The sequence below is a fragment of the Canis lupus genome, chromosome 1 (genome assembly GCF_003254725.2).
Source record: "Canis lupus dingo isolate Sandy chromosome 1, ASM325472v2, whole genome shotgun sequence".
NCBI classification, from domain to species: Eukaryota; Metazoa; Chordata; class Mammalia; order Carnivora; family Canidae; genus Canis; species Canis lupus.
This window is the reverse complement of record NC_064243.1, coordinates 8,113,844-8,135,458: the sequence shown is the minus strand read 5'-3', so window position 1 is coordinate 8,135,458 and position 21,615 is coordinate 8,113,844. Positions and strand designations below refer to the sequence as shown.

Genomic DNA, 21,615 nt, shown 5'->3' with positions numbered 1-21,615 from the left:
CTTACTCAAATTCACCAGGGAATGTACATATATCTACGTAACTTACTAAAAAGGGCCCTCAGAGAACTGAATAGAACTGCCATCAAATTCCTTCTATCTTCTTCTTGAGACACATCCCCATCCCTTGACTTCCACCAATATACCCATTTCTCAGGGGATGTGGTTCTTTCTAGCTTGCATTTCTACAGTAACATATATCTGTCATATTACGTTTTTCAAAAAAAATATTATTAATTTTGTTGACTTACTTAACTTTAACAAAATCACTTGTAATTTTGAAAATACTAACATTTTGGTATGTTTCTTTTATACATTTGATATTTACAAGTTAAAAAAATTTTCATAATCAAAAATTTCAAATATGTGCAAGAGTGAAGGAAACAGAATAACATTCTCTTTTTAAAAATTTTTGGTTGAACTATTTCAATACTAGATATCATATAATATCATATTCTAATATATATGCCCATAAAGCCATTATCATGCTTAACGTATTTAATAATTTATCTTGGTATCAACCTAATATCCAGTCCAAATTCAGATTTTCTCTTTTGTCTCAAAAATGTCTCCTCACAGTTGGTTTATTGGAATCAGCACTTAATAAAGCTGTATCTATATATCTCCTAAATCTAGAGCACTTGCCATCCCTCACACCTCTCAACCCACCCAACAGAGTTTTTCATTTTGTTCCCTCATGCTGTTGAGTTGTTGAATAAACCAGATCAGTCATCCTACAGAATGTCCCACATCCTGGGTTTGTGTGGTTGCTTCCTTGTGATGATTTGAAGGTGTATTCTCTGCTCTGTATTTCTCATTTACTGGGTGCTGTAGCTCTAAAGGCTTAAGTACATTCAGGTGAAATCTTTTGTGATAAGATTCTCACGTGTATATACATATGAAGTTTAATTACAATTTCAAAGGGTTCATAAATTCCAGTGTAAGAACTAGAAACACCTCATATGACTTATAAATATTAGATATAATTCATAGTTATAATTTTTCCTTCTACTAGTAATTCTCAATGATCCAGTTTTATAATATCATCATTAAAATTAAGTTCAAAATAATAAAATTTTACATAAAACACAGTATATCATACACAGATGCAACTTCACTATTCCTGACTGGCCTACACTTGGCAGTGTAACACTGGAGGAGCCTGCAGAATTGGGGGCCCTTCCAGCCCCATCACCAGGGGCAGTGTGATTTCACCTTAAATATCTCACTCGGGCTGCTGCCTCTAACCAGGCAGGTAACCTATTTAGCCAATGAGTTAGATACTACATGTCTGGGCCCAGGGATGCTTGATAAAGATCATGCTAATGTGACCATGAAGAAGGTGGGGGGAAAAGGCAGAAAATTATTTAGGATAATGAATATGTTTGGAGCATAGTCTATAATTATAGTTAATTATGAGCATCCTAATTTGCCTATAAACTTAATCTTCACCACTAACAAGAAAATCACTCTCATATACATACCCTTATTGAAACTGCATGCATTAATGTTTTGAGAAAAACTAAAATGATCTCACTAAAATATATTACTCATCTATTCTCTGCAGCAATGAGGCAGAAAAAAGAGGTCAGAGTTCTAAGGAAACAGTTGTACACACAAATGTGTCTTTTATTCCCTCATGAAATCTCACCGAAATGATAGAAACGGGATTAAACATCAAGACAGACAGACAAACACACTCACTCAGTGATTCACATGACAAGTCTGGGAAACTAGAAAGCACATGGGTGAACAACAAATGCATTAGCAGGCTTGAGAACCCAGAATATCACCCCTATCCATACAATGAATTGCAAAGAGCTGAGGAAATTTAGCACCAGGTACCCCTGGAAGTGAGAACAAAGGAGAATTGTTTGAAAAGTCTCTGAAAAGCAGTTTGAGGACCAAGTTTTCCCTGCCACCCACAAATCTCTGCACAGACAAGTCATTCTTCCTCCCCCTACCCCTTGCAAGATCCTGGAAATTTAGTCTCTGGAGAGGATAAATTAGAAAGGTTCTAAATTGGCAAATATGAGGCATATTTGTGGTGGGGGTATTACACTGAAAACAGGAAGGATTAAGTGACATGTGCAAATCGACTTCTAAGACCCCAGCTCTCTTCCTCCTACTTTGTGGCAAAACACTTGGCAGTTGGATTTTCATTCCAGGCAGGAGATGAGAATATTCTTCTCTAGAGATTTTGACAAGATCAAGAAGGCAGGGTACAAAGGGCTGTGCCCAAATCCCCTTACACCATACCACTTGTAGTGGACAGGCTCCACTCAGATGTGCAGGGCTTTCCATCTAACTTAAGTCTCCCAGTTTCAAATGCAGCAGACAACCAAGATTACCAGATACGTGAGAAAAGCTCTAACCAGAAAAAAGAAACCAAAATAAAGAGTAGAAAAAACAAAGAAAAGAGAAATTATGTAAGAAGAAGAAAACTTAAGTTTATTAAGTTCTGACATGTTTGAATACAGTGAGAGGACATCTGATTGCTGGCAAAGTGCACGAAACTTATTAGTAATAATAGAAAATCAGCAAATTTAAAAATAATACAACAGTTACCTCTAAGGAAAAAGGAAGTTGGGCAGGCAGAGAAAGAGGGACACTGTCTGCAGCACAGTTCAAAAGTGTGCAGTATTTTCAGACTTACCACCATACATGCCTTATCTCTAGTCCCCGTGAAGATACAGGAAAGCAGGAAACAAGAAGAAAGCCCACTATGGCCAGGTAGGTGGGTGGAGCCTGGAAAGGGAACTGAAGTCTCATTTTCCAAAGCAGCAAGTCAACAGATAATGTTTAAGATAGAGAAATACAAGCATGCTATTTAGAGACATGGAAGGGAAGCATAAAACAATCAGCTAAAAGAGGTATGAGTAGTTGTCTCTAAGACGGAAATAAAGGAAAAAGGCAGAAATCTTCTAGTTGGGTACAAAACTTATAAACCTGTTTGGCGCTCTAAAATGAATACATAGAAAAACTGATATGAAAGCCAAAAACTAAAAACAAACAAAAAAGAAATAAACAGGATTAACATCTAGTAAATCTTCATACTTTTCAACCACAGGTCAGAGTAGAGGATTTGATTTCTACCATTTTCCACATAGTGCTTATTACAGGCTGAGAAGTTGTTTTGAGCATCTATCTGTGCACAGAGTAGGAGCATATGGCTCAGAGTGAGACGCCTGGGAGCAAGAAGGCAGAGGCTAAGATCCCATGTCAGATAGTTGGACGTGACAGACAACAAGCTACTACTGGGTGATGCAGATACACGAAAGAGGAAAAATAAATCAAGAGGATATAGAGCAAAAAACATCATGTTTTTTCATCAACTACAGGAAGAAAGAAAATCAGGACTTAATGTAATTTATTTAAATTTTATGCTCTTTTTAGATCTATTCCCTTCTATACATTAAGTGATCTAGGTATTCTAGTTCAAGACTCTGCTTTCTTTCCAAAAGGCACTGATATAAAGAATAAGTTTTTTAAATTACCGTGAACATTCACTGTCACAGCAGTATCTCAAATAGATAAGCCTTCTCTCCAAAAGATTTACTCTTGAACTTCACCATTCACTAATCTCTAGTACAAAACCTATCTCCTAAAATGTGAAATAAGAGGTTGTTTGCTTCCATTACTATCCTTAAATATCAGACTAAATATAAAGAGCAAAATTAAATCAACATCTCAATTATGAGCAAAATTTATTATTACTGAAAGTTTTTACTACTCTTACTTACATGTATTTGCAAATGAAATATATTTTCCCACTAGGGAAGGCAAAATCTCCATTAAGTCAAATGTGTTCAATATGTTATGGTCAAAAGAGAAATATCATAAGACATATATGTCAAAAGACAGAATAGTTTCTAAGAGAATATTCAAACCCTCAAACCTCCTCAAAATGGAATTATGAAAAATAAACTTGCACATAATTTAAGATATAAATACCAAATGCACACTTTCACCATGTACCCACTATGGGAGAGAGTTTGGTAAAGCAGCCACTTAAAAGATTCTCTGTCAAGACATTTTAATTGAAGTTACAACATAACAATCTATTAGGAGGATAGAGAGTTTTAGAGCTAGCTTATATAAATTTAATACAACCCTCTCATTTTACATTTGCATTTTAAGAACTGAAACACAAGAGGTTAAATGACATGCTTAATTAAGGCCACACGTCTAATATTTTTGAGTAAGGTTTTACAGAGAATTGAAATAAATCTTTGAAGGTCATCAATTTTAGTATATTATTTCTTCTGACCATTTAAAGACTGTATATTTTACTTTCCTTTGTATAAAATCTGGCACAATGCACAGCCTACACACATGTATATTAAGAAATGTATGTAATTTATTATTATATATTGCTGTTTCATGTATTTGAATAACATTTTAACTCACATATCATATTTATATAGGGCAGAGTAAAGAAAACATAGTGTTTATAGTTTAATAAAGCTCATTAATAAATGTCCCATCTCACGTGAGGCATACATTTTCTCCTAAGTATGTCACAGGGATACTTCCCTTATTTATTTATTTATTTATTTATTTATTTATTTATTTATTTATTTATTTATTTTTGTCTTAAACTTGCTTGTGCCCTTCTAACAAATATTATATATTTATATTCTACTGTTTATGTGAATGAGAAGAGTATGAATTATTAGGAAAACCAGTTTATATAATTGGTTAAAATAGCCATATCCACACAATACCTTGTATCTTTTATAATTTGGAGGAAATGGAGAGGAAAATTGGCTAGTCATTAGGAAAATCATTGAAATACCCTGTGGCTCTAGAATACCTCATTTTCTTTGGCCAGGAAGGTAACAGCAAAAGATAATATAACTTTTATAATGAATAATATTACAAAATATTAAGGAAAAATAAGGAGCAGGGTAAATTTAGTAAACTCTTGCAGCACAGAACTTTTCCTATATATGTTTATTTTAATCTGATGCATCAACCAACATGAATTTTTATTTGTCACAAGCCTAATCATGATTCCTTGAAACAGCATGACCATAAAGTGAAAGAAAACAGCTAAGAAATAAAATAGCTTTCGTTTGGCCTGGATAGAGGTCTTTAAATTTCACCTGGTCCAGGAGGACCCACAGTCATGTGAGTCAAGGCTCCCAGAGCTAGTGGGCATTCCTGGCCTGGGCAAAGGAGAGGGGAAGAAAAGGACGCAGGGGCAACCTGGGTGGCTCAGCGGTTTAGCACTGCCTTTAGCCCAGGGCGTGATCCTGGAGACCTGGGATGGAGTCCCACTTCAGGCTCCCTGCATAAAGCCTGCTTCTCCCTCTGCCTGTGTCTCTGCCTTTCTCTCTCTCTCTCTCTCTCTCTCTCTCTGTCTCTCTCATGAATAAATAAAACCTTAAAAAAAAAAAAAAAAAAAGAAGAAGAAGAAGAGAAAAGGATGCAGGGACTCCAGGAATCATTTATATTCCCTTTAGGGGAAAGCATGTTGGTTAAGAGAGAAGGCCCCTTCCCTAGTCAAAAAGTATTCCACTAAAGCCCAAATTAGCAGATTAATAATGCTTTTGAATTGGGGGAAGATCACTGTAAAGGTGTGAATTTGAGTTTCCTCTTAGAATATTCTTTAAAGTGCAAAATGAGACTCAGTTAATCGAATAAAGCCTGGTGTTCTGATGGGGAAAAAGGTAACTGACATACTATCCAGCTTTGGTTTTAAACTAAGAACTGAGTGTAGCAAGTGAGGCAGTAGCTACAGGGAAGAAGCCATGGTCTCTCAAGGTAAGTGACTTTCAGCAATGCTGTGAGGACCTTTTCCCCCTAGGGTTCCAGCTTCTGAAGATGCTGCTGGAAACAGAAGAAAATGTCGGAGACCATTTATCAGTCTCCCTATCTGTGCTCTGAAAATAACGGTAGTCTGTTGGGCAAAGGAGACAGAGACAAAAGTCTCCGAAGAACTCAGAGCCCCACCTTCACTGGACCAGGAGCCGCCCCTGGCCTCTATTAGCCTCGTCTGCATTCCAACATAATCGGAGGCACTGCATACAATGCCAAGTGCTCATGCCAGCAAGATCATAACTCCCCTAGGCAGAATGGGGCAAAAATCCCCAAATTCTAAGCAGCAAAGAGACAGCAACAAATTGGAAGACTGAAAAAACCTTCTGTCTTTATAAAATGTGGCTGGCTGACTGGAGAATGGAAGCAAATCTGTCAAGGCACAAGTTTACTTCTTTTCCACTTTTTAGCAAGAGAAGGTTGTGAAAAATCACAGAACCATGATTAGAAAACTCTAGCAAATTTCCTATTTATATAAAAATAACTATATAACTTAGGAAGCACTTCAAGGTTTTTTTTTTGTTAATCTATTTATAAAATCATATTTAGTGATTTCAGAATATTTTTCAATGAACAAAATTCTTGGTTCATATTTTAGGACTGCAAAAAGTAAGTTTACAAGGTAAGTTTTAAGGCAGTGTGGCTTAGAAAGGGGGTATTTTCTCACAAATGTACCAACCAAGTCCACCCACCTCTATAGACAAACCGCCTGAAATATATGTAATTAATGTATATAATAAATGAAATATCATTTAGATGAATATATTTTCAGAGACAGAAACATGTCTTTAAAATGGGAGGACAAAAAAAAAAAATAAAATAAAATGGGAGGACATTATGAATTATACTTGCATTCCTGAAATATAAAACTTTGGTCATGACATGGCACACTATTTCAGTAAGCTGTTGGATTTATTTTTCTAATATTTCATTTTGAATTTTTATATCATATTCATTAAAAGAAAGTAGCTAACATCAGAGGATCAGCACTGGAGAGGAGATGATTACCTTAAGTTTACATGCTTTTGTTCCATTTAAATGACCATTATGAACATTAATTACTTTTTAATTCAAATGATTGAAAAAAAATTTTTATAAGACCAAGACTGATTTATTTAAAACTAAACAAAGTTTCTGAAAGGTCAAGAAATCACATACCTGAAGAATTACTTCATTAAGTCGTTCTAGAGATTTCTGATTTTCTTGAGTTTTATCGAGAAGTGAAGCCATTGATGGAGTGTGGCATGAATTTGTTTTATTCTTATCCTGGAGATGCCTTTTTGCTTCTTCAGTCAAGAGAATAGAAAGGAACTGCAGGCTGGCAGTAGATAAGGTAGGGCATGTGGTAGACAAACTCACACATGTGCACAACATATCTAAGAGAGAATAATTTCTATGTAAATGTTTGAAAACTTCTTCAAAATTAAAAAAGTGAACAGATCTATTTGAGTAAGTTAATAGCCTTTTTATTTCTAATGAAGTAAAGCTATCAATACTTATAAGTATGAGAAACTCTGGTGTTTAAAGGTAATTTAAACAGTCAACATTAAGACAACAGAATCAAGGAATCTATTTAATCTTCATTTCATTCTTTTTATACAGGTTCTTTTTTGTATGAAAGTGTATGTGTGTATACAAATGCACATACACACTATATTTGCTAAGACCCCAAATAAAAGGATTATATATAGATGAGTACTGACCCCTCTGGGGTCCCATTGGGATCGACAAAGCCCCTGGAGTTTTTGACTTTTCATTTTTTATTTCAGTGCTAATCTAAAAAAAATTTCATGTAACTGTATTCTGAACTATCTAGATCACCCATGTATAATTGTGTTTCTGTTTTCAGACAAGTTGATGCTAAATGGTACTTGCACGAGTCAGTATGCAGTGTTGGCATGGTGCAGAAACAAATGTTTCACAGTAGTTCAGAATAGAGAACAAGAGTGGTTTTGCACAGATTTGCAAACATAACACAGATTAGAAAGAATAGGCAAGCCAATTCAAAAGAAACTACACTGAATCAGTCATTATTAATTTCCTGTTGTGAGCACTGATTTGATCAAAGGAACATTTGATGCATTATACTAATTTTATTGAGTAGCACTGGTTTATAATTTTGTTATATTTTACTTTTATATTATTTAGAATTTGTACTTGCATAAGAGTTATAACCCTAAGAATTTCTACCTAGATTTAGACTAAAAGAAATTCTTATTTTCTTAAGTAACACAAGAAAAATAATTTAGTGAGAGTGGTGTTTCATGAAAATCCTGTTCATTTAAATGATGTCTAAATATTACTCAAGTCTGAGAAAAAGACTGAGATAACATGTTACAAAGTGATAAGATGTTTTAAATATGTATGAACACATGGGTTGAAAACTAAAAACAAACAAAAGCAACTCCATGGCAAGAAATAGCAATGATCATTTTTATTAGTTATGTTTTCATAAACGTTACTATGATCAAAGCTAGCTGTTTATGCAGTAACTTATTTCTGATTAGCACCATGTATTATATAAACTGTGTGCATGTTTTGTAGAAAGATTGTGAATTTACTATGTCCTTATTTTATCACTAGGGAAAGTGTCAGGTAAACAGGCATAAAGCAGGGACCAGCAAACTTTTTCTGCAGAGGGTCAGAGAGGAAATGAATATTCTACACTTTCCGGGTCATCGGCCTTTGTCACAGTATTCAACTCTATCATTGCAGCAGGAAAGCAACCCTAGGGAACATGTAAATGAGTAAGGGTGGCCGTGTTCCAATACGATCATCAATACAATCCTAGTTACCAAAACGAGCATGGGCCAGATTTGACCACTTGGCTTGGATGGCCCACATGAGTAGTACCTTGCTTTATGTTAGTAGTGATTTGGGTGGTAAACTAAATATCCCCACCATGGATGTAAAAAAAAATCTCAATTATATAGTCAATCTCTTTCAGTTTTACTATCTTCTAACAAAATAATGATTTCTAAATGGTGCTATTCTTCTTAGGGTAAACTCAGAATTAACAATTCCACTTCTTATTGAACATGTATTTCCCTATAAAACTCACTTCAACACTACCACTCTGGTTGTGGATGTATCATCCATCTAAATTTATAGTAAAATGTGAAAAAAACAAGCCAGCTACATTAGTGGTAACTGGGAAACTTAAAAGAACTCTATTTTTAATACATTTAAACTAGTTATTTTTAAAAAGTAACATTTTATAAGCATTTATGTTGAAAAAAGGTCTTCCTGCTATGCTATAATTTAAAGGAGACTTTATGAAAAATTAGACGATAGTCATTCTTAAAAATAATGTTTATGGCTTTAGCATTTCTGTACTATAAGAAAATCCTTATGTCTCGACACACTATTTCTACTCTAAGTTTCCATGTTATCATATATACAGAATTTTAGTTGCAGATTTACCCACTTATAGTGCATATATGTCAAGAAAGAGACTGGCTTCTATGCCAACACATGAAAATCTATCTCATTGTTTTATAATCATGTCATATCACATGTCTCTTCATAAATACCATAGGACTTTCTTAACTTGTTTTTACAGTTTTTTGAACTGGGTTTCAATTTTTCAAAAATGTATTTTTGAGGCTCCTCAAGAGCACTGCAAATTTCTCAAAGTAAATCCCTGGTTTCTATTTCAAATGCCATGCCATAATTACATAATTTTAGAAAAACAATACATATATAAAAATTGTAAACAATTATTATCTTAACATTTATTAGCAGAAAGACCCCCAGCCTAGTGCAAGTATCTTCTTACCAATCACTGTTGCCCAGTGCTTGGCCAGACCCATCATAATAGAAGAGAGAGAGGCAGTAGCAGCTTTCCTCAGGAGCGTAGCCAAAAGGTTAAATAAATGTGTCCATGTATGATAAAAAGCAGATATCAATTCTACATCTATAAAATTAATGAAAACATTTCAAGTTATTAACACAAAGAATAGAAAATACAAAGCTCACAGGATACTTCATTACACACAAGAGGCATACACCTGTCAGATGAAGACAAACGTAATTGAGCATGATCCAAAATTCATTTCAATGAACTTTTCCACTGCTTTTTAAAGAGCTCTTTCATCTACCCCCCTACATAGAGACAAATACACACTCACATATCCTCCTCTTATTAATGCATATTCAACAACAAATCAGAAGGTATGGCAAACTGAATATTAAGCCATAACTTAGGAAACATATATTGTGTATACTATAAAAGCATGGCATTGTTTGTGCTACTTTCATAAAAGTTAAGAAGTACAATGTGCCAAGGTTATGACAGAAAAGAAAGGAGAATTTCTTTGAACAACCAAGAAATGTGCCCCTCTAAGAAAATATGACATGAAATAAGATTCTGCAGCTTTGCCTATAGCTGAGAATGTAGCAATTAACCTTCTATTGTAAGGACAGCCTTTCCTTTCTCTCTACTTGGCAAATGGAGGCTGGAGAGCAGTAGCAATCTGATGACTGTCTTCTCTGATCATGCCACCAGTAGTATCTGCCAGCTTTTGCCAAACTCCATTACCAAGCAAAACTAAGGATTTCCATCTCAGGGTTCTTTTGGAAATGGCATATTCCAGGGAGTTTGGATTAAAGCAATCCTTGGTATGTGTCTCAACGTTTTTGTCATTATCAGCTCTGTAAGGAGTCTTTTCAGATATAATGTTTCCTCCTCCTCAACCCCATGAAACTTTAATTCCATAGATCCTGTATATCTTGTTTATGTACTATCAGTATATCTGTATTTTATACATATAAAGAATTAAGAATAAAGCTTACTGATTTTATTCAATATAACCAAATAAAATTTTAAGTTTAAAGCTAAAATTAAAACACAATTAACATTTAACTTTATGGGATCCCTGGGTGGCGCAGTGGTTTGGCACCTGCCTTTGGCCCAGGGCGCAACCTGGAGACCCGGGATCAAATCCCACATTGGGCTCCTGGAGCCTGCTTCTCCCTCTGCCTATGTCTCTGCCTCTCTCTCTCTCTCTGTGTGACTATCATAAATAAATAAAAATTTTTAAAAAAACCATTTAACTTTGTAACTACTTTTGCTCAATAACTTTCAATGTAATTTACTCATATAAAATGTATCAAACTATGTATGAGAATTAGCAAATAATATAAATATATACTAGAAAGATAATCAGTATTTTATACTATTCACTATTATTTTTCCAAAAAAAATTTAAAAATTCATTTCTTAAAAATTTTTTACTCAACTTTTACCGTTTATTAGAATGAGAAAATTATTTCTAACTTAACTAGCCAATGGATATACATTCAGATATCAGGGACATTTTTTATTTTCAGGACTTGACATAATGTGACAAATAACCTACATAAAAATAAAACATACATTATTTTTATTTAATTCTCAAAGCCTAAGTCACACACAAAAACAAGAGAATCAATTAAAAAAAAATCCACAGGGCAGCCAATGACAACCAAGACATGATACGACTTTGGGACATCTCGCCATATGACTTGGCTACCTCTTGTCAAATGACTTTGGGATTAAGTGTTGAATCAAAAGTCCTCCGGTCAAAACCATGCACTACAGTTTTTAGCAATGATACTGTTTATTTCCTGTTTATCTTTGATGAGCTCAGTATCAATGCCTCCCAAGTGACAGCCAAGACAACCCAATACAAGAAATTAAATACTAAGGAATAAGATTTTATTGTGTAGAACTGAGCTCTAAAGGGTCACAAATTGGTTTAGCTAAGACTTTTCCCCCACGGGGGTGATATCGGCCTCACAAATCGGTCTATCCTGATTTGCTTAGTTAGGATATCACTATCACTTGTAAACTTTCTTAGTAAGGAATTAGTATTCTTCTAGCACCAGGATATTTTAACATGAATGAGACATTGTGAACTAGATTTGCTGGCATCATAAAACATTTTACTTACCTGAAACCAGGCAAATCCATGAAATTCAAAAAACTAAGAATGAATAGGCAAAAAGTCACCTAGCAATAGCCAAATTATCAATTACTGCATTATAAAATCTTTTTTTATTATCATATTTTAATTCTGTTAAAGATCCTATATTGTTTCACTTTTCTCTTCTACTAAGTACTATGTTCAACTTTTTATCAGAGTATTTTTTTCAATAATTTAGGACCTTCCCAAAATTCTGGTATTTGTTACACTTATGTATACTTGTTATTGCAAATAAGTTAGTAGTAGGTCATTTGGCTGTACCCATAGCTTATAAGAATAATTACTACCTAAACTCACTGCATTTTGCTAATACTACATACAGAACTTTGCCTTCATTTAAACTGACAGCACAGGGGATACTCCTTCATTATACTACGTATTTGCCTCGAATGGTCTCCTGAAACCACTTAAAACATCCAAAGTATAAAACACATTATAAAAGCCTTCAAAATATTGGCAAAGCATGACATAAAATTTAAACTTGGAGTATCTGGTGCAGAGTAAGACTCTTTTCCTCAATATTATTTGCTTCCATCCTAAACTTACAAAATAAAGCTTACCTAACACATCTTTGGTGCATATGGTGAGGACCCCAATGATGTTTGTGACCAGAGGTTTCAGAAGCTCATCCTCAATCACAAGGTCAGGATCTACCAGTAAACATGACTGCAGAAGCCTAGACAAAGAGGACAGGTATTCTAGGAGAAAGGACACCTATTTGAAAAAAGAGATAAAGGAAAACAAGACATATCATATGAAAAGTCTAGCTCAGTGATATTTCTATACATTATAAGCCATTATAAGCCACTTTCTTCGTAACGTAAGTTAATAAAAATAAAATCATAATTCTTAAAGATCTAAAATGAATATGGAGCACACAAAGCATTATTTTCCTCATATTACAAATATGCCATTAATGACCACAATAACACTGTCAAGTATAGTAATGCCAAATGAAGCAGTATTTTCAAAGTCAAATTTCAAATTCCATTTGGAGAAAGAAAGCAAGTTTTTAAGTAGCTAAGCTGTGGAATCAATATTCTGAAAGAGGTAGAAAGGGGGATTCCAAAGCCATTTATCCTATAATTTTATAAAGAAAGAGAGATTACAAAATATTTTCAACACATCTTTCAGGTAAAAATGCAAGTTTGTAACATTCAGTTTCTTTATTGCTATGAAGTCTTTTTTGATGCCTTTGTACACTATACCATTGATTGCAGTTACAGCAAGTCTGACTCTGATGTAGGAAGTGTTACCATAAACAGAGAAGGCATGGAAGGTGAGAGCTAATGAGAAGCATCAGAGAGAGAACCACAGAGTCACTGAAGCCTCTCGCAAGCCCACACTCCACCTAGTTACACTCGCCGCTTCCTCAGCACCTCCACTCTCAGGTCACATCTTCCCTCCTGAGGCCTCTTTCTGACCACCCTGCCAAAACAACGCACTCTTTCCCCTACCACACACTCTTTCACCCACCCTCTTCTTCCCATTCTATTTGTCACCAGCTGATAAAATACTTCACATTTTATTTACTGCTGTCTGTCTTCTGCACCAAAGACAGAATTCATGTGGGCAGGCGTGTGTGTTTGCTTTGTTCATGCATCTGTCAGTTGGCATCTAGAGCACAATCTGGCAGAGAAGAGGTTCCAGAACTTTTCTGGAATGAATGAATAATCTTGTGTGAGGACAAACAGCCAAGAAGCAGTTAGCCTACACAAGGCCAGGTGAGGAAGTAGGTAAAAGTGTGAGCTCTGGAACCAACCCATGTACACTGGAATCTTAGCTCTACTCCTTTCCATGTGAGCAACTTTGGACATTTCCAGTCATTTACTTTTAAAATGAAGCTACTAAGGATACTTCATGTGAATATTGGGAGGATTCATATGAGTTTGTACATAAATTAGACAAACAAGCACCCCGTAAATGTTTGCTACTGTTGTTATTCATTCATTCCACAAGCACTGAATGAGTACCTTCCACAGGACAGGCACTGTGCTCAGCATTCAGAATACAGCTGATACAGAAGAACGGGCAAAGCATTGCCTTCACAGAGCTCACTGTAGCCTCCAACCTCATCTCCCCCTCACAGATTCACTCTAGCCACTCTGGCCTCGATATTTCTTGGATAGAGCACACATAACCCAATCTCAAGGGTCCTGCATCTCACAGGACATACTTCAGTTTACATGTCCCTATCTGAAAGAACCTCCCTGACCACCCCAAGTGGAAGAGCCCTATGCTTGCAGCTCTGACATCATTCCCTGTCTCCTGTTTTAGTTTTTCTTCTCAGATATCTATCATCAGCAGCTATATGTGGATTTCCTCATGAACTGCTCTCCCAACTTGAGGGGAAGAATATTTATTTGCATAGCTAAGATCCTGGTACATGGTAGGCCCTCAATGAAAATTTGTTGGATGGATAGACAGTGAATGCAAATAAATGCACTCAAAAGTAAAAATACTACACTGTGACAAGTGTTTTGAAGGAAATGCATACTGTGTTGCATAACCTTATAAAAGGGTATCTATCCTATTCAGAAACCTCAAAGACAGCACTACAAAGCAAGAGCTACTAGTTTTGCCCACCTTTAATTATCATACTACATAAATCTTGTAGCCCTTCTTAAAAATCTGATTTGAGGCAACATTCCTATTAGCAATAATAAGGAATTGTGAAGCATACTTTAGATACAGACACTAGCTATAAGCAAGAACTTAAAAGTAGTATCTGTAAAGGAACAAAAATAAATTTATTTTTATTAGACTGGGTTTTGAAAATGCATAGAAGTCACTATGTATTTTAACAACTTCAATTTGGTGAAAATGATAGAGATAGCCTAAAATCATAGAATGGGAAGGTGGTGTATACAATATCCTCTTTTTTTTAATATGGTGCTCAAAGATATCCATATCTGGGCAGCTCGGGTGGCTCAGCGGTTTAGCGGTTTAGCACCGCCTTCAGCCCAGATCCTGGGGACCTGAGATCGAGTCCGCGTCGGGCTCCCTGCATGGAGCCTGCTTCTCCCTCGGTCTGTGTCTCTGCCTCTCTCTCTCTCTCTCTGTCGCTCATGAATAAAAAAATATTAAAAAAAAGATATCCAGATCGGTGGATAAACATTTTAAGTGGGTTAATTAAAAAAAATTTTTTTTAAAAGCTGGTTAAATTTTTTTAAAAGCTGGTTAATAATGGAATCAGGAAAAGAATCTAGATCTTTATACCCTGCTGCTGTTTTCTACCATGCAAAGATGTCTCAAATTAAAATGTTAAGTAACCTTTTTGAAATAACCTAATCACACCATGTATATTCTGAAAGATTCCCATCCCTCTTCTATGCTTAGTATATTTTTAGCAGAATTTATGTTCCCGGCACTTAAAGCAAATAAATGCACAAAAAGACATGAGGTGAGAGGGAAACATGACACTTACCTGAGCCTGAGTGTGTTCAACTGGAGATGACAAAGGCAGTGGACCCTTCAGCTCCTGCACACAGCTCTCTAGGAGGGTGGCATCCATAATACTGCAAAGAGCAGAAAAAGAAAACCCTCCAAATGAGTAGCATGTTGCTTATTAAAAATTAATAAATTAGTATTTGAAGTCTGAATATAACCTTAAATAGAATTCAAGAGAAAGGATCTTTACAGAGAACAAATCAATGGTTGCCAGAAAGAACGTGGGTGGGCATGTTGGGCAAAATGGATGAAGGGGAGTGGGAGATATAGACCTCTAGTTTATGGAGTAAGTCACAGGAATAAGAGGCACCACATAAGGAATACAGTCAGCGATACTATAACATTGATGTAACGGGACAGATGACAGTTACACTTGTGGTGAACACAGTATAATACATAAATCTGTGGACTAATTAAAATGCACACCTGAAAATAATATAACATTGTGTGTCAACTATACTCAAATAAAAAAAAAAGTAAAAATAAAGAGAAAAGATTTTCATAAATATAATAAATGTATACAAACAGGTATCCTATAATATTTTAGAATGCAGGAAAAGATCTTATCTAATAAATGTGGGAAGCAAGGAATTCTGAAGAAAAAACATCTAATGAAAAGCAGAATAAAATATAATGAAGCTCTTTTAGAAGGAAAGCAAACAAAAGAAAAACCTTGGTGGTAGTTTCCTATTTAAAATAGGAAAAATACTTGCTAGGAAATATGTTCTGATTTAGAAAGTAAAAGACAAAATAATGCAAAACAAATAGGAAAATTTTGTTAAGCCAGGAATAAAGAACATGTTCAGAATATGATAAGTCTTTGCCATAAAAGATCCTTTAATAGCTCTGTTGCCTCAATTTCACAGCAGACTCCTAACTGACTCGAGAAGTCAGAGGATTCCTAAAGCTCATTCTGATGGTTCTTGAGGCAGGAAAACATCCAGGAGAAAAAGTCAAACAACTAGCAGGTTTCTTTTTCTTTTTTTAAACATTTTATTTATTTATTCATAGAGACACGGAGAGAGAGAGATGCAGAGACACAGGCAGAGGGAGAAGCAGGCTCCATGCAGGGAGCCTGTTACGGAACTCGATCCTGGGTCCCCGGGATCATGCCCCAGACTGAAGGTGGCGCTAAACCCGCTGAGCCACCAGAGCTGCCCAACTAGCAGGTTTCTTTTCCAACTCTAGTAGGTCTAGTAGAAAGATGACAAGTAACTGTGAACAAACCCACATCCCACAACTTAATATAAATGGTAAAAGAGTAATGGCAAGTGAGCTGAAACAAGGGATACTTCTTTCTTTTTAAAGTTTTCTTAATATCTCAAAAAGAAAAAGAAAGCACTGTGATTTGACAAAAAGGAAGAAGATATTTCAGATGATGAATGTTCACAGGCAGATGAACGCAAACAACTAAGTGGTCCACAGGAGGTAGGTATAGTAATCTGATGTGGGAAGATAGAAAAGGAACAGTTACTATAAAAAGTGTCCTAACACATCAGCACTTAATCCTGACACTAAAGCCATTCAACAGATGTTACTAATGACACTCCAGAGATTAAAATAACTTCCCCAAGACTGCAATGCTAAGGAGTGAATGAACTACAATCAGACTATCAGTCAGGCTAATTCACGATCTATGGCCATTTTTACTATACTATATAGCCAATATGATAATCGAAAGGTTCTGCCATAAACTCATTAATATTAGCTAAAATGAAATGAAAGAATAAAATCATGATTTCCTAAATTTTATCAGAATACTCTGTAATAGAGAGTTTAATATCCAATAATGAAAAGAACCCCAAATGAATTTGACAATGATTTGCAACCCATGGCCACTATTCTGATATAACCCTAGTGAGATGAATCCTTGACCTCTTTCACTTCCAGTTAGAATTACAAAGTTGAATGCATCATATTTCTTGAGTGTGGTGGAGGACAAATAAGACTTAAAACGTCTGAATTATTAAAAAAAAAAATCAGGATGGTGGGAGTGCGTAGCAGCCAACATAACAAACCAATATAAGTGCTGTCATAGATCCAAACTAAAATTGTCAAAAGACAATTCTGGCAAAAGCAAAATCCTGCAGTCTAATGAGCCAAAAAAAAAAAAAAAAAAAAAGTAAAAATATATCCCCAGTACACATGAAGTCTTACACCAAGTCACGAATAGAGTGGTGTTGATTCATCTCCACCACCCTTCCTCTCTTACCTACAGAGAAGCTCTATGAGACGGGCCTGCCGAAAAGCACGTGCTGTGTCTCCTGGAGCAATTACCAAGAGGCCGTCCAGAAGGCTGCACACTGCTGAAAGGAGAGGTGGGGTGACCACACACTGCTTGGGCAGAGGGGCAGGAAGGGATGTGTCACGAGGAAGCTGTGCTGATGCAGTTTCATGTGGACCTATTACTGAAAATAAACATTAAAATTATGACTATTTTTTTCTTTACTTTGTGCTTCTGTACAATATTTATAAGTTCTGATCATCAGAGAAAAGTTCCTGAAAGTGCTAACGAGAGATGGTTGGGGAATTTCCCTAATGCCTAATTCATCTGAACCCTGAGGCCAAGGAAGCAGACATCTAACTCCTCCACTCTGTGTGTGTGTATAGTTGTACACAGATGTGTGTGTGTGTGCGTGTGTGTGCCTTGTAAGAGCCAAGACCAGAAGGGCAGTGCACATATTGTGCCCTCAAACATTCAGATACTGAAGAACAAATAGTCTACAACAACCCTTTTTCTAAAACTCTAGAGGCCAGAAATACTTTAGAATTCAAAATTTTTTAGATTTTAGAATAATAGAAAGATGCATATACTGTACATTAACTCACAGCTCCAATGGGATATTGGGCAGTACCCCACAATGAAGTAAGTATTTCTATACTATGATACATGTATAATCACAGTAAACAGGATGCAGAAAGAAGAAATGCCACCTCAACCAGGACTGCTCAGGTTCTGCAGCAGCTATATTCAGGTCCAGGCAGTTTTACACCAAGTGAGTTTTGAGAAATCTTTGAAAGTTTCAGAGATTCTGGATTTTAGAACTGAAGACATGAGACTATAGACCTTTCCTAGAAAACTCAGCAAGGGATTAACAAGAAAGCTACCTTTGTTAATCTACCTCAAGATTCTCCTCATGACCCTTATTATTTCTTTTCTAAAGAAACATTCTCTATTTTGAATAAACTCAGACTTATAGAAAGTACAAGAGTACAAAGAATTTCCTTATACCTTCACCCAAATCCCCATATACTAGTATATTTTTTTTTTACATACTAGTATTTTATTTCTACTTTTTATCTACCTACATAGCTATCTTCTTATGAACTGCTTGCCTATAAGTTCCAAATACCCCTTCACCCCTAAATTAATTTTCTAAACAGGCTTTGTCTTTTATAATCACAGTACAATGATCAAAACCAGGAAATTAATACTGAGGTAATGGTAGGACATTTTCCAAATTTTGCATGTTGTCCCACTCATGTCCTTTATAGTGCCACAGTTCCTGTTTGGGTCCGATTCAGGGTCACACTTTGGATTTAGCAGTCATGTCTCCCTGGGTTCTAAACTGGAAGATATCCTCAGACTTGCTTTGTCTTTCAGGGCCCTCACATTCTGTAAAGAGCATAGGCTATTACTTTGTGGAACCTCTGATGTTTGAGATTTCCTCATAAGTAGATCTTTTAGTGCATCCTCCCAGGAAAAACAGGATTCCCTTCTATGTCACTACTGTTGGTGTTAACTTTAGCCACTTGATTGAGGTAGTGTCTACCAGGTTTCTCCAACTTTCCTTTGTAATTAACTAATTCCTTAAGGGAAGAATTAGAGGACTATATAACTTTGGGACTATGTAACATCAAGGAAGATTTGACATTTTAAACTAAACAAAACTGGGAAAATTAAATTTAGGTTAATTCCACAGAAACAGTTCAATGGATTTTAAGGGAAAAATTTCAATATTCACAAGATATATATTCCGTGTTTTCAGCATTTTTAGGCCAAGTACAGAAAGGATCAATAAAAGGGGAGGGCACAGCAGTTAAGAAATTCAAACTCATCCAATTTATTTAAATAAACTTTTATATTTTATCTAGTGAAAATTATCCCAGTTATTTAAGTTAATAGTACTCAAATACAGTAACATTTTTATTTTTTTAATGATTCCTTTTACCTTTGTATATCAAATGTAAGTTTACAGATCACAAGAGACCCTGCTAAGTTTTTTTTTTATAAAATAATTTTTCGGGGCATCTGGGTGGCTCAGTGGGTTAAGTTCAGATCAAGTTATGATCTCAGGGTCCTAAGATCAAGCCCCACGTTGGCCTCCTTGCTTGGCAGAGTGTCTGCTTCTTCTCCCTCTCCCCTGCTCGTGCTCTTGCCCTCTTTCTCTCAAATAGAATATTTTTTAAAAAATAATTTTTCTTTTACAAAAGTTGGAAACTAAATTTAAAAATCAAAAATTAGATGTCAAAAGTGTCCCTAATGTAAATGTTAGAGAAAATTATTTTCGCCCTATCCTATATCACTTTGGAGCATATTAATTCCCTGGTTAAGAATCAGCAAAACAACAAATAAAAGGACTAACCAGCTTCACTGGGAAATCCTGCTAGATGTTCCATTTGAGGGAACTAAAATCTCATTACCACTAAAAAAACAATAATAATAAAAAAAATTCACATTTTATCTTAATACTATTTTAAAGAGATGGAATTCTGGAAGATATCTAACAACAACAAAATAATTGTTCTAGTCTTATGGCTCATTGACAATATATATTCAATGCTTTATAGCACTGTTCATTGGCAGATTCAACAAAAAGCTTTTTTGTCAAATATACACTTAAGTGATTGGCAACTAGTAAAACTTTACATGAACATATATTCTAAGCACAATCCTTGAAAATAAATCTAAATCAAGAATGCAACAAACAAAACAAAACAAAAAAAACCCCGCACAACTATATGTCCACACAAAAACCTGTACATGAATGTTCATAGCACTATTATTCATAACAGTCAAAAGGTGGAAAAATCCAAATGTTCATCAACTGATGAATGGGTAAATAAAATGTGGTATATCCATACAGTGGAATATTTTTAGCAAATTAAGTACTGACAAATACAACATGCATCAACCTTGAAAATGTTAAGTGAAATAAAAGTCACAAAAAACCACATACTGTAGGACTGTTTTTATGAAATTTCCATAACAGGCAAATCTATAAAGAAGGAAAGTAGATTAATGATGGCCTAGGACTGGGAAGGATCGAAAAAGAGGAGTTATTGCTAATGGCAAGATTTCTTTTTGGGGTGATGAAAATGTTCTGAAATTAATTGTAGTGATGCTTGTACAGCTCCGTGAATAAACCACAAACCAGTGAATTGACACTTATTAAATGGGTGACTGTATGGTATGTGAATTATTCTCAGTGAAGTTATTGAAAAAGAGTAACACAACATACTTCTAGAGATAAATCTTCATGAAATTCATTATCAAATTTCATTTCATTCTGTGTCCTTAACTATTTAAACAATGTGAGTTTGCTCCTTTTATTAAGAGAATCAAATGAGTACTTCCTACAATTAAATATTTTTTTATATTGTTACTATAAATTACTAAAAAAAAACGAAGTGGGACATTGTTTAGGAAGTTAGGGAACAAATATAATAAAAATTCAGAGTAAAGTCTTAATTAAGCAATTATTTCTGAAGTTTTAGAAAGCCTTTCCCTGTGGATGCTTATATTTCAGTGTTTATGATTACTTTCTTTTTTAGGTAGCATATTCCTTACAGGTGATGAATTTAATGCTACTGAATAAAGGCTTGTACATTCTCTAGAATAACCAAAAGCTAAGTTGTAATCTTCCAAATATATAAAGTTTGAAGCATAATAGAGTTGGAAGCAGTCCCTAATACAAAGTTATATATTACCATTACTAAAAATAAATCTCAGGCTACTCATCAAGCAGTTCTAATAAAATAAAGACTCAACACATTTTGTGGGCTTTAAAATGGAAGCGTCCCCTTAAAAAATACTTATGACCGGATCCTCTCTACTTTCAAATGGACTACTGTAGTAAACTGAAGTGTTTTCCCTAAAGAGGGAAAAAAATGAAGGTAACTAATATCTATCAGTTCCCTAGTTCAAACACTAAATATTTACACATAATTAATGAGAAACCAGATAGCAGCCAGACTATTTATCTGATGACTAAATTCCATTTATTAGTTAAGGGTATTTGTTTTGTTAATTTATGATATATTTATTCTATCATGTTCTGGGTCACTTCATTTTGTTATCATCCAGACATTATGTTTTATGACTTATTTGATTTTGTTCTCATACAGACAATTAGTTTCAAAATATTTGGACCAACTT

General features: G+C 35.0%; 1 protein-coding gene across 11 annotated transcripts in view; it reads right to left on the bottom strand.

The window, feature by feature from the left end:
• Positions 1-21,615, bottom strand: part of RTTN (rotatin) — a 142,474-nt gene that overhangs the window by 20,006 nt on the left and 100,853 nt on the right. For all 11 annotated transcript variants that reach the window (XR_007411726.1, XR_007411725.1, XR_007411724.1 and 8 more), the window contains 5 exons: positions 17,449-17,644; positions 15,214-15,304; positions 12,347-12,500; positions 9,599-9,736; positions 6,979-7,196 (listed from right to left, as the gene is read on the bottom strand). Coding sequence is in view for 7 of the 11 variants with exons in the window: in XM_049111957.1 (XP_048967914.1) it covers positions 6,979-7,196; positions 9,599-9,736; positions 12,347-12,500; positions 15,214-15,304; positions 17,449-17,644 (797 nt within the window). In the remaining 4 variants the exon portion in view is untranslated. The remainder of the gene's footprint in view (positions 1-6,978; positions 7,197-9,598; positions 9,737-12,346; positions 12,501-15,213; positions 15,305-17,448; positions 17,645-21,615) is intronic.